The sequence below is a fragment of the Helobdella robusta genome (genome assembly GCF_000326865.2).
Source record: "Helobdella robusta unplaced genomic scaffold HELROscaffold_11, whole genome shotgun sequence".
Classification (NCBI taxonomy): Eukaryota; Metazoa; Annelida; class Clitellata; order Rhynchobdellida; family Glossiphoniidae; genus Helobdella; species Helobdella robusta.
Window position 1 is genome coordinate 2,105,466 of NW_008703617.1, and position 12,753 is coordinate 2,118,218.

General features: G+C 34.2%; 2 protein-coding genes across 2 annotated transcripts in view; one reads left to right on the plus strand and one right to left on the minus strand.

Moving 5' to 3' along the window:
• Window positions 1-390: 390 nt before the first annotated feature.
• On the plus strand, window positions 391-1,879 carry HELRODRAFT_145961 (hypothetical protein; the record flags this gene model as incomplete). The annotated part of the gene is made up of 4 exons (XM_009012811.1): window positions 391-494; window positions 682-775; window positions 1,345-1,455; window positions 1,799-1,879. Coding segments are annotated over 4 exons (390 nt in total), but the record flags the coding sequence as incomplete, so codon positions are not given.
• Window positions 1,880-3,430: 1,551 nt separating this feature from the next.
• HELRODRAFT_185279 (hypothetical protein) overlaps window positions 3,431-12,753 on the minus strand; it is a 14,346-nt gene continuing 5,023 nt past the window's right edge. Inside the window, exons 5-15 of the mRNA XM_009012812.1 lie at window positions 10,279-10,465; window positions 10,040-10,135; window positions 9,708-9,866; window positions 9,471-9,596; window positions 9,115-9,335; window positions 8,847-8,963; window positions 8,536-8,677; window positions 8,177-8,287; window positions 7,687-7,803; window positions 5,418-7,385; window positions 3,431-5,391 (exon numbers count right to left, since the gene is read on the minus strand). Of these exons, the coding sequence (XP_009011060.1) occupies window positions 7,347-7,385; window positions 7,687-7,803; window positions 8,177-8,287; window positions 8,536-8,677; window positions 8,847-8,963; window positions 9,115-9,335; window positions 9,471-9,596; window positions 9,708-9,866; window positions 10,040-10,135; window positions 10,279-10,465 (1,315 nt within the window). The 3' untranslated portion in view covers window positions 3,431-5,391; window positions 5,418-7,346. The remainder of the gene's footprint in view (window positions 5,392-5,417; window positions 7,386-7,686; window positions 7,804-8,176; window positions 8,288-8,535; window positions 8,678-8,846; window positions 8,964-9,114; window positions 9,336-9,470; window positions 9,597-9,707; window positions 9,867-10,039; window positions 10,136-10,278; window positions 10,466-12,753) is intronic.

Here is a 12,753-nt window from a genome sequence, read left to right on the forward strand (position 1 = left end):
ACGTACACACAGACGCACACGCGCACACACATTGGTACATTGATATACATTTATAAGTGAAGCGCCATGCAGACGTATAGAATAATTTTTAATGAATAAATGTGCCATCTCCTTAAAATTTTAATTGATACAAAACCTGGAGTGATATTAATCCCAGCTAACCACCTTCATTAACGTTAACCACGCCTACATTGTGTCAATCATTACCTCATCTTGTCAATCGATCAATCCCTCAATTAACGAATGAATGACTGAAATCTACGTCACCAAAAACAACTACGTAACTTAACCTGACCCAGATTATACGCGGTACGTTGCACCGGCTGCTACCACGTCATCCAACCACGTGACCTAGTTATGAAGGTTAACAACAACAGCAGCAACAACAGCAGCTGCGTTTATCACGTGCACTGCTTCTGCTGTAGCAGCTGCGGTCTTCCGCTTCAGAAAGGGGATCAGTTTGTGGTCGATGAAGATAGGCAGCTGTATTGTAGGTTGGTTGATTGGCTGGTTGATTGGTTGATTGGCTGGTTGATCGGTTGGCTGGTAGATTGGTTGGTTGGTTGGTTGATTGATTGATTGCTTAACGAATGAATAGTGAGCTGATTTATATTCTTTTTTAAACTGTCGGATATGATTTTATTGATGTTTAAAACATAAAAACCCAACAAAAACTATCAGATTAGATTACGAGAAGAAGATGGCCAATCAATTTTCCTTCCTACAAAACAACAACAACACAAACACAAACAACAACAATAATAACAATAATTTAGTAATATCTCCACATCAAAATCATCATCATCACAACCACCACCACCATCATCATAACCACCTCAATCTCCTCCCTCCCCCTCCCCATCACCATCTCCATCACTCCGGTTTTGTTCCATTCCCATCAACACCGTTCAACGATTGGTACAGAATTAAGTGTAAGTACCTTATCCATCAGTAATTATTTTTAAGAACACATACACACACACGTGCACACGCACAGAACTATGCTCTTTGTTTTTCTTTCTTTCTCTCTCTTTCTCTCTCTCTATTTCTCTCTCTCTCTCTCTTTCTCTCTTTCTCTTTCTCTCTCTCTTTATCTAACTATCGGTTACTTAAACGTGCGTGTGTTTTTCGTTTTTATCACACACACACACACACACACACACACACACACACACACATCTTTCACATTTTTTTTTATTTCACTCACAAACACACAAAAAACCACACACATTTCTCTCTCTCTCTTTCTCCCTCTCTCTCTCTCTCTCTCTCTCTCTCTCTCTTCATTCTTCCAATCTTACAACGACAACAGCCGACGACGACGACATGAGCAGCGGCGATGAGATGGACATTGACCAGAGCAAAGGACCGAAACGACCGCGAACCATCCTGACCACCAGCCAACGGAAAAAGTTCAAATCATCTTTCGAGGTCAACCCGAAACCTTGCCGCAAGGTCAGTTCCGGAAGGGGGGGTGGTGCTCTTTATGTTTATGATTTGTCAGTGAGAAAAAGTTAATGAGAGAGAAAGAGAGAAAAAGAGAGAGAGAGAGAGAGAGAGAGGGAGAAAGAAAGAGAAAAATTAAAAAATGATCGATAGAGAAAATGATAAATAAAAAAAAGTTAAGAAATAAAGGAAGTAGAAGAATAAATTAAAAGATGAATTTGAATAAAAGTGATTTTCACGATGAAGAGATGAAAATGAAATTCATGAAAGAAGCGATGACCGATGACGACTTTGACGACAACGATAACGGTGATGTCATAAGTGACGTCATCACACGACACCAACCACACAGGTTCGAGAGGCTCTTGCGGCAGAAACAGGGCTCAGTGTCCGCGTCGTGCAAGTTTGGTTTCAAAATCAAAGAGCCAAGGTTTCTATTATTTTATTTTTGTAATTGCTCTACTGCTACTGAATAAATGAATTAATGATTGGATGAATGAATGAATGAACGAACGAACGAACGAACGAATGAATGAATGATTGAATGAATGAATGAATGAATGAATGAATGAATGAATGAATGAATGAATGAATGAATGAATGAATGAATGAATGAATGAATGAACGAATTAATGAATTATGCAATGAAAAAATAAACAATGAATGAATGAATGAACTAATGTGTAAATAACTTATCAAATGAATGAACGAATCGATGAGTGTATTAAAGTAAGAACGAACGTATGAATGAACGAATGAACGAACGAACGAGCGTATTTATGATTGAATGGATGGACGATTAAATGAATAAAAATTAAAAGATGAAGAAACTAGCGAGGAGGCAGACGGACGATGGACAGACGAAAAAATCCAGCAAGCAGAGGAAGGATGATGATGACGTATCTGGTGATTGAATTTTATTTTTCGGAATTCTCTCTTAATTTTATTTTGATTATAAGTTTAATTTATTTTAATTAGTATTTTATTTTAACAACAATAACAAAAATAATAATAATAATAATATCGATAATATCAACAAACAAAATAATGGTATCAACAACAAAATCAACAACAACATAAACAAAAACAAACAGAAAAATCATCCCCAACGAGTGACGTCATCTCAGCAACGACAACAAATTCAACTCAACTTTCCAACAGCAACAACAACCACAACAACAGCAGCAACAACATCAACAATAGCAACAACAGCATCAACAACATTGTTGACATGAATCATCATTTACTCTCTGACCATAGTTCGATTGGCATGTACGCTCCCACTGGTAAAATGTTGTTGTTGTTGTTGATGATGTCATTGCTGTTGTTGTTTTTAATGTCTCAAATGATTAAATACATTTACATATTTAATAAATGTAAAAATAACAACAAAAAACAACATTCTCCCTCTAGCGCATGAAAGTAACGACAATATATTATCATCGTCTCAAGATTACTTCAACAACAACAACAACAACAACAACATCATCCTCAACAACCACATCAATAACAGCATCATCGGTGACGTCAGCAATGACATCATCATTAGTAACAACAACAACAACAACAACAACAACAACAACAACATGGATAGTCTGGATCATTTGATCACGTCCGGTTTTTTATTAAATCCAATTGACAAGCTATACTCAATGCAGAGCTCATACTTTACAGTTGACTAACTGCTTATGTGTGTGTGTGTGTGTGCGTGTGTGTGCGTGTGTGTGTGTTTTTGGTTAATATTATTGTTGATAATATTTATTTCATTCAATATGTTGCTTAAATATATTAAATTTGTTTATGATAAAAGGAAAAAATTTTTCCTCGGTGTATTTGAATTTATCCATACATTTGGAAGCCGAAGAATTTGTTATTATCGGTGTTTTTCTTTGGTTTCTATTTGGTTTTGTTCTTGATAATAATTACAACAATAACAATGATGATGAAGACGATGACGGTAATAAATAGAAAAAAAACAACTGAATCACCGATCAACAAAAAATTTATTTGTGAAGGAAGAAAAGAAATGAAATTTTAAAAAATAATTTCAAAAGATAAATGTGTTGGGCCTTTCATTTGCCGTTAAATAGTATAAACTAATTGTTTATTGACCAATTAATTAATTAATTAGCTCAGGAACCTGAACAAATCTTTATCAAAACATGAGAATGTACTATGTACAGTAGAATAAAAATAACGTCAATTGTATACACTCATAATCATTTGGTTTTCATGATCATCGAGACATAATTACCTTCATAACTATCAGCTTAATTATCATCATAATAATTATAACAATTTTTTCTTGTCATTCCAGTTACTAACAAACACAGTTACGATGCAAATGCTTAAAACTAAACATTTGCCATCCAGTGTTTGTGTGTGCGTGTGTGTGTGTGTGTGTGTACGTGCGTATGTGTAATGATTAACGATACTAACAAGCCTGTTATTATTAGTTATTGATAAAATACTCAATATTACTACTACTACTACTTATCAATATACATAGCACTACTTAAGGAGAATTTTTTTAAAAACTTAGTAACAGTGGTACTTTGCAATTCATATTTGGTTCTTTATAAATGATTTTTGGTACTTTATAGACTGTAGCTACTAAGCAAGAAAGAGATGGAGGGAGTGCTTGCTGACTTATGTTATATAGTCCGGCCAGAGTTAAAGTTAAATGTTAATAAAAATTTAGAATTCTAATTAATAAAAAAAATGTTAAATCAATAAAATTCGATCGAATTTAAATAACAATTAGGGGTTAGTTTGTTGGTATTATTGATAGTCAAAAAAAGAAACTTTAAAAAAGGATTTGTTAGTTTATTAGTTTTCTTATTTTTGTATTAATCCAAACGCAAGTCAGTTTTCACAACACCCAAACAACATCTAATATTGTTAAATATTGTCAAGTGTGATGTGTAGGAGTGTCTTGTATGTGTGTGTGTGTATGTGTGTGTGTGTGTGTGTCTGTGTTTGTTTATTATTCGTATAAATTTTAGATTATTATATTATAATGGATGTTATTGTTTTCAAGTCGATTGCAGATCTGGAGAAAAAATTTTAGCTGAAGCCATATTGATGATGATGGTGACGCCAATGTTAATAATAATAAGAAATAACTTTATAACAATAAGAATAATAATAAATAAATAATAATAACAATAATGATATAATAATAACAAATAAAAGAGTAATAATAACATGAGACAGCTGATGAAAAATAAGTTACGCCAGCTAAGTGACGACGATCTTACAAAAATGATGATACGAATGATCATACTGTTGATATATAAGTGTGTGTGTGTGTGTGCATGTGTGTGTGTGTACGTGTGTGTGTGCGCGCGTACGTACTACCTAAGTATTTGATATTTGGTTCGGGATGTTGATATGTTTGCCAATAACTTCCTGACTTACGTCAGAAATTTATTTCAAGAATTTGAAAGATAAAGTTTAATATTTTCGACGTTTCTGTATAAATTATTGAAGTTAATAGGACAAATTTTTGTTAGAAACTTTCCAAGAAAAATTGGAAAGTAAGGAAAAAAGTGTGATGGTGGTGGTGCAGTGTGCTAAGCGTATTTTTTAATTAATCTATCTATCTAGTTTTGCGGTTGGTTGAGATTTGTTGGTAAACATATTGGTTGATAAAATTTATGGTCGTTTGACTGCTTGGCTGATTGATTGGTTGATTAACTGGTTGAATGATTGGTTGGTTGATTAACTGGTTGATTGATTAACTGGTTGGTTGGTTAATCGAGTTGATTGACTGGCTGATTGGTTGGTTTGTTGACTGGTTGGTTGGTGGTTGGTTGATTGACTGGTTCATTGTAGAATTGTATAGTTTCACCATTTTTAACTAGCAGGTAAGGTTTTATAACTAACCAAAGGATATCGTCTCAACTCACAAACAACAAGCGTTTAAAGGCAAATATGAATGGTAAAAATAGGTAGATAGGCAGGAAAAAAATGAATAAATGAATGAATAGATAGATGGATGGATTCGTAGATGGAAAAATTGTTTAATGATCAGACAAAGGAAGGGATTTAAAAATGAAATAGAATAGAAATGAAAAGAATACTAGATCTGGAAATGGTAGGAGTCGAAAGTTGAAGACTACTATGGCCATCTCTGTTCCATGTTTATCGTTATTTATATTATTTTATTATTATTTCTATCATTTCATTGTTATTTTTGTTTTTGGATATAAATATTTACATATTTTTATTCTGGCGAATGCATGGTCGAAAAATGGATGACATCATTGTTTCTTTCTACTGCAACTGTCATGCTTGTTAGCGTAATTTTGTTTCAATTGTTGTTGCCAATGTCATTGTCTTAGTCGTTGCAGTTGTTGATGTCGTTGCTAGTGTTGATGTCATTTCTGTCAGTGTGACCGCTCAAATAGACGTGTGTGTGTGTGTGTGTGTGTGTGTATGTGTGTGTGTAAACTTATAAGAGAAAGAAAAGAACGCGAACGAAAAGCAGAAAGCACAAATAAAACTGAATTTTTCGGTAAAATAATCAAATAAAAATTAATTTAAAAATAATTAGAATTAACAAAAGATGGAACAAAACTGGAACCGTAACAGAAATAACAAAGAAAGTTATTGATTAATTAATATTATTATTACAATTATTTATTTTTTTATACGAGTTTATTAGCTGCGGAATTAATTAGAATATTAATAGCCGGTTAAACGAATGTCTAGAAGCGGCCTGGAGAATAAAAAAACAAACGAAAAACAGAAAATGATATCATTAGCCAACTAACTCAAACTTTTTTCAACTTAGGATCAATAACTGAAAGGAACTGAAAGTTTCAACCAAAAACGTTTTGTAAAAATAAAAAGAAGCTATTTCCAAATTTATAAAAAATAATTTGATATAAAAATGAGAAAAAATAATTTTCAATTCAATGTAAATGCGACAGCCTAAATGCTTCAAGATTAATTTTTAAAAAAGTTTAGGTTTCATAACAAAAATTGTTGGTCAGATAGAATGAAAGATATATAGATAGTTGGATACATATATATAGCTTGATTGATTTGTAGATAGATAGATAAAGAGATAGATAAATAGATAGTTAGTTGGATTGATTGAATGATTGATTGAATGAATGAATGAATGATTGATTGATCGATCGATCGACTGATTGATAGATTGATGGACAGATTAATTGTTAGATAGATAGATAAACAGTTGGAAAAAAGAATGCAATTTGTAACTTAATGCAGGAGATAATAGATTAATTAATTAATTAATTAACTTATTAACTAATTGCTTAATCAGTTCATTGGATTTTAAAACATATGGAATGATAGCTCTTGGTACATTATCTAAAAACCACGTATTGTAAAAAGGATATAAGATAAAATAATAATATTATTATTATAAATGATATAAATAATAATAATTATTATTATTACTATTATTATTACTAACAACAAAGGTACTATAGCCATTACGAACGAACCGACACAATTAAAAACTTAAAAACAAGTTACAAAATTGATTTAATAGAGTTCACTATGTATAATTCAGGTGCAATTAAATTGAATGTTAGTTCGTATCTTTTAAAATAATTCGTCCAGAATATAATTTAATTTAGTTGTGATATAATTTACTTTAGTATTAAGACGTATGCGTGTGCATATGTTTGTATGAATAACGTAACTTACGTAATACATACACACACATTTGTGTATGTATGCATGTGCACATAAATCTGTTATTCATATTTGTATTGCGTGTTTTGAGTGTGTGTGTGTGTGTGTGTGTGATGGTTATAACAAATCTTAACTTTCAATCGAAATTTAGAAGGCCTCGTGGAAGATGACGAAGAAAGGATGATTTCAAAAGATCACACCCTCCACAGTTACGTGCGTGCGTGCAATTAGGTGTACTTGGTTGTCTGGGTGTGAGTCGCCTTCTCCTGATATTGGTAGTGTGTGTGCGTGTTTGTGTGTGTATGTGTTGGTGTGTTTGTGTGTGTGTGTTGTGTTTGAGAGAAAGAGAGAGAGAAAGAGTGTGTATGTGTTTGTTTGTGTGCGTGTGTGAGAGAAAGACAAAGAGAGAGAAAGAGAAAGAAAATGTGAGATGTGAGTGAGACGTGTATGTGTGTGTGGGGGGGGGGGGGAGAAAAAGAGACAGAGAGTGTGTGTGAATTTTTTTTTTTTGGTTTTGACTAGTGAAAACTACAAAATTTAAGTTGTTGAGAAAAACATGAAATTAACATTTCCATCGGCGTCAATGAGTCTCGTTGTGGCCTGTGCACCTATACCCCACGATTCGAAGTTCGCCTCAATATCACGGGCTCCGGCGTTCTTGGGTTTGGCCCCTCTGGCGTAGATCTGGCGGTGGAAGGTTTTTTTGGTTTTACCATTTAATAAAATGTTGGTGTAGGAATTGAAATGGCCTCGATGTACCTATGAAGAGTTATTAACGTGTTGTGAAAATTCCTTACCGTGAAAAAAATTTTTGGTTAATTTTTTGGGTAGCTGTTTGCGCGAATTAAAATTAGGTAGGCGTGTGAATAATTGTTGGGTATTAATTTTATTAGACTTTGTACATCTGCAGTGCATATTTCTTGCGTTTGTACATTCATCTGCTCGATCAATAACTTCTTGCTGGCTCGCTATTTATAGTCCTAAAATTTCAAACTATGAAAAAAATGTAATAAGTTAAATTTTTATTGAAATTTATTTAAAAAATATATATATATACCCCAACTTTCTGGCCCCTCTTCAGACTTGAGAACCTGCTGTCCAGTTTGAACTCAGGCTGGTCTCTGCCATCGACAACTCTTACGATCTTCCATCCTTCAATGTTCTCTTCCTGTTAATTTTTCAAATTAAAATTTAATTTTTCATTGATATTTAAAATTAAAGATTTAAACTTTTTAATTCATGAAAAAAGATGCATCAACATAAGCAAAAAACATTGAAGCCGGTGATGACGTTAATCAATTATTATACAAACTTGACAAGTTAACAAGAATTTGAATTGAAAAATTAAGTGGATATTGACGTATAAATTAAAAGAGTAGTGTTTTATTGATAGATCTGCGTGTTGACATTACTTACCTTGGTTCCGGTATTTTCAAGCTCGATCAGTTTGCCATCAGGAGTGCAAGTGCTGATGGAGATGGGACCGAGAGCGGATTTGTGGTACGTCGTTCGGGCAGACATCTGACCAACCACTGAGGAATATCCCGCTGAAAATGAGTAAAATGATAATAATAGTTAATTGATAATTTTTTAGAAATTAATAATAACAAAAATTTTTTTAAAAATTTAACGGTTAATAAAAAATTTTTTATAATTACGAATGCCAGACATTTTTTCAAACATCCAAGTTATAAAATGAAGAAGTAACATAACAAGATGACTTACAAACGGAGCCAGCGCCGCCACCACCACCACCACCACCACCAGATGAATATCCGTAGCCAGCACCACCACCAGCTCCACCACCAACACCGGCCCCTCCATACAATGAACGTTGGTTCAACCTTTAGTGTTGGTTAAGTTAATATATTGGCTGGTTGGGTTTTGAATTGAGGATAAACTTTAATACTCCAAATTTGTGCAAGGTTTTCGTTTTTCAAATGTTTTTAAATATGACCAATTCGAAATTTTTTAGGTAGAAGCAAGTCCACCAACCTATTCTCTTCACCCTCCAGAAGTTTTCTGTAGGCAGCAATTTCCAACTCCAAGCCGAGTTTGGTGTCCATGATTTGTTGGAGGTGGCGTAGGATGGCGTCCAACTGGGCTCTCAAGTCGATGGCCTCACCCTGCAGTTGAGTTCTCTGCAGTTCCAGTTCCCTCTCTCTATCCTCTTTCTCTCTTCTCAACATCTCCAAATCTCTTTGCAGCTTGGCGTTCTGCAAGTATGACGACAGTAATACTTTTTAGAATAAGCATTCATAGCTTTGAAATTCGTTGGATAAAAGACTTTTAAGATTTTAGATGCTGCAGAACAAAAATTGAGAAAACTGAAAAACTGGGATGTAACCAACCAACTGCGAGAGTTCGTTGAGTTTGTCCCTCATGTCCGTGAGGTCCTGCCTCAACTTGCTCGTGTCCTCCTTCGTTCGAACTGTCTCCGCCGCTGCCTTCGCAACTCCAGTTTTGTATTCTTGCACCTGTCAAAATGACATCTCATTAAAAAACCGAAACATTGAATTGTTTGAAATTAATTCTAAAATTCAAAAAAATTTCCAAATGATGTTCTCCATTTTAAGAGCGTAACCTACCTTAGATGAATAGTGAGTCTCCAGTTCGCTGCGGATGGTATCCATCTTATCGTCATACATCTGCTGAATCTCGCGGATCGCCTGAGCCATCTCATTCTTCCAGTAGTCTCTGTCGGGGGCGATATCCCTGTATGCCAGGGCCGCCAACTCTTTCATCTCCTGTTTTGCGAGGTGGTTTCGCATAGTTTTACTCTATTTATTTCTCAAAAACACACATCGAAAATCTTCTGGAATCGTTATAAAACTGTAGTTTTAACAGCAAAATTTTTGATTCGCCACAAATTTGAGTTTTTTTTTACAGCAAGTAATGAAAATGTTGAAAGGTTGCTTGCCTGTTCGTGGATGGATTTGAGGAAGTCGATCTCTTCCTGCAAGGTCTGACATCTGTTCTCTGCGTGGATGTGCTCCAACGTTTCATTATCCAGGTCCTAATTTTTTTCGTGAACAGTTTTCAACGTTTTAACAATTTTAAAATTTTATTTCACCAATAATGCTGAAATTAAAAAAAAGTTTTAAATGAAAAAATAATAACGGAATTTTAAAAATCGAAATAAACGAGAATAAAACTTACAGTGCGGGCTTTAGCGAGGAGTTCCTTCAGCTGAGCAATCGTCTTCTTATCCTTCTCCTTCTCAGTCTCCAACTGTTCGATCCTCTTCCTCAAGATTTGAATCTCGGATTCGTAATCGAAAAGAAGTTGGTTGTTCTTCGCTAGGAAGGCCTGGTTGTCGGCAAGCTGCTGGGCCGCCCACGTCAACCTAGACGAAACGAAATGAAACGGAATGAAACGAAACGCAAAAAAAAACAAAATGGCACAAAACATTAATTATTCTTTTTATGATATTTATTCTCATTTATTATAATAAAAAAATGTAATGTGAGCTAGTGCATGTTTGAATTAAAAAAAGAAAAAAGGAAGATAAAAATGAGAGGAAATACTGAAAGGAGAAAGAGTGAGAAAATATGGGAGAGTGTATGCGAGAGGTAAGTAGACATGTGTGCTTCTTGCTAAAAAAATGCATAATTGATCGGTTCGGTTTGCCGCTTGTGTGTGAACAACAAAACCACACATACACACACGCACGCACACACCATATACACCACACACAGACGCAAACACACACCACATATTAACAATTCAATAATAAACAAACCTCGACAATGCAAATTGGTAGGTATAGGGTACATTCAAATGTGTTTACGTCTTAACAAAAATGCATACAAAGATATGTATATACTACTACACATGTTTGTGTTTTGTGTTCGCGCTGTGATGTGTGTGTGTGTGTGTGTGTGTGTGTGTGTGTGATGACAGTCTATAATATTAATATATCAAACTTGTATTATATGGAAAGTTCTTTTTAATCATCGTGCGTTAAAATGCAAACCCGCGTTGCTACATACAACTGCCTACCTACCGCTTTTATCGTATGCATAAGGTGTAAGCCATCTATTTTTATTTATTTGTCTATGTATGTTTACGTGTATGTGTGTGAGTATGTTTTTGTATATCTGTGCATGTGGGTGTATTTTTGCGTGTGTATGAAAGTGTACGTGCGCTTACAATCGCATGCTTTGTTTATGTATTGCAAAGACATCTCGCATAGTAATGATGATAATGATAACAATGGTACTAATGACGATGATGACGATAGTCTAATTGGATTGGCTAACATCTGTTTACAGGTATGAGTCAGTCAACGATGATAATAATAATGATGATGACGATGATGACGAATAATAATAATAATAACAATTTTAAATAACAATATTAGCAATAATAATAATTATAACACTAATGATTACAATTACTAATGATTACAAAATTATAATGATAATGATGACGATGATGAAATAGAGCACATATAATTTGCATGTGTGATTGCGAAACTGTGATAAGATGATTTTGGCCCGTTTTCTCGGAGGACAAAGATGATGATGATGAAGATAGGGATGACATCGTTACCATCATCACCATCATCATCTTCATCTTTTTCGTCATTTTCATCTTCATCGTCATCATCTTTTTCAACATTATTACCATCATCTTCATCATTATCTTCATCATCATCACAATCATCTTCTTCTTCATCGTCACCATCATCTTCTTCATCATCATTATTACCATAATCTTCATCATTATCTTCATTACCATCATCACCATCATCTTCTTCGCCATCATCCTCTTCGCCATCATCCTCTTCATCGTCTTCATCATCCTCATCATTAATGCAAGCTGGGTTCGCTTAGGCAGGCAGAAGCAACGTAAGCAGTATAGATAAATCAATAAAAGGCCTAAACTTCCACCACGTGTATTATATATATACATATATAAATGTGTGTGTGTATGTGTGTGCGTGCGTGTGTGTTGCTGAATATTCATTGGTGGTTGTACTTATTCATACATTTTATACCAACCATACGTCATTCTTAAGATGTGTGTTGCTGGCAAACAAATGCGACAGAAAAAAAATGTGCACGCACACACGCACACATATACACACAAATACGCACGCACATACAAACACACACATATACACTGAAACAAGCACATTTTTACATATACGTATATAAACGTCAACACTCAAATATATCTATAAATAAATTCACATATATACCACATACATATACACACACATACATATACACACACATACATATACACACATATACACACACACATACATCCATACATACATACACACACACACACACACACACACATACACACACACACACACACACATTCGATTGATAGCTTTAAGATCTTTTATATGCATTGCTAAATAATAACGACATTTATTCTCTAACTGATACCACTACTATTAAATACTTTCTCGATAGTCACAATAATTGCAGTAGTAGTAGTATTAATGGTGGTAGAAGCGATTGTAGTAGCAGCAGTAGCAGCAGCAGCAGCAGTAGTAATAATAGCAGTAGAAATAGTAGTTATAGTGGTAGGAACAACAGCCGTTGTAGTAATAATACTAATAGTAGCAGTAGTAGTAGTAGTAGTAATAGTAGTTGTAGTTGTAATAGCAGTAGC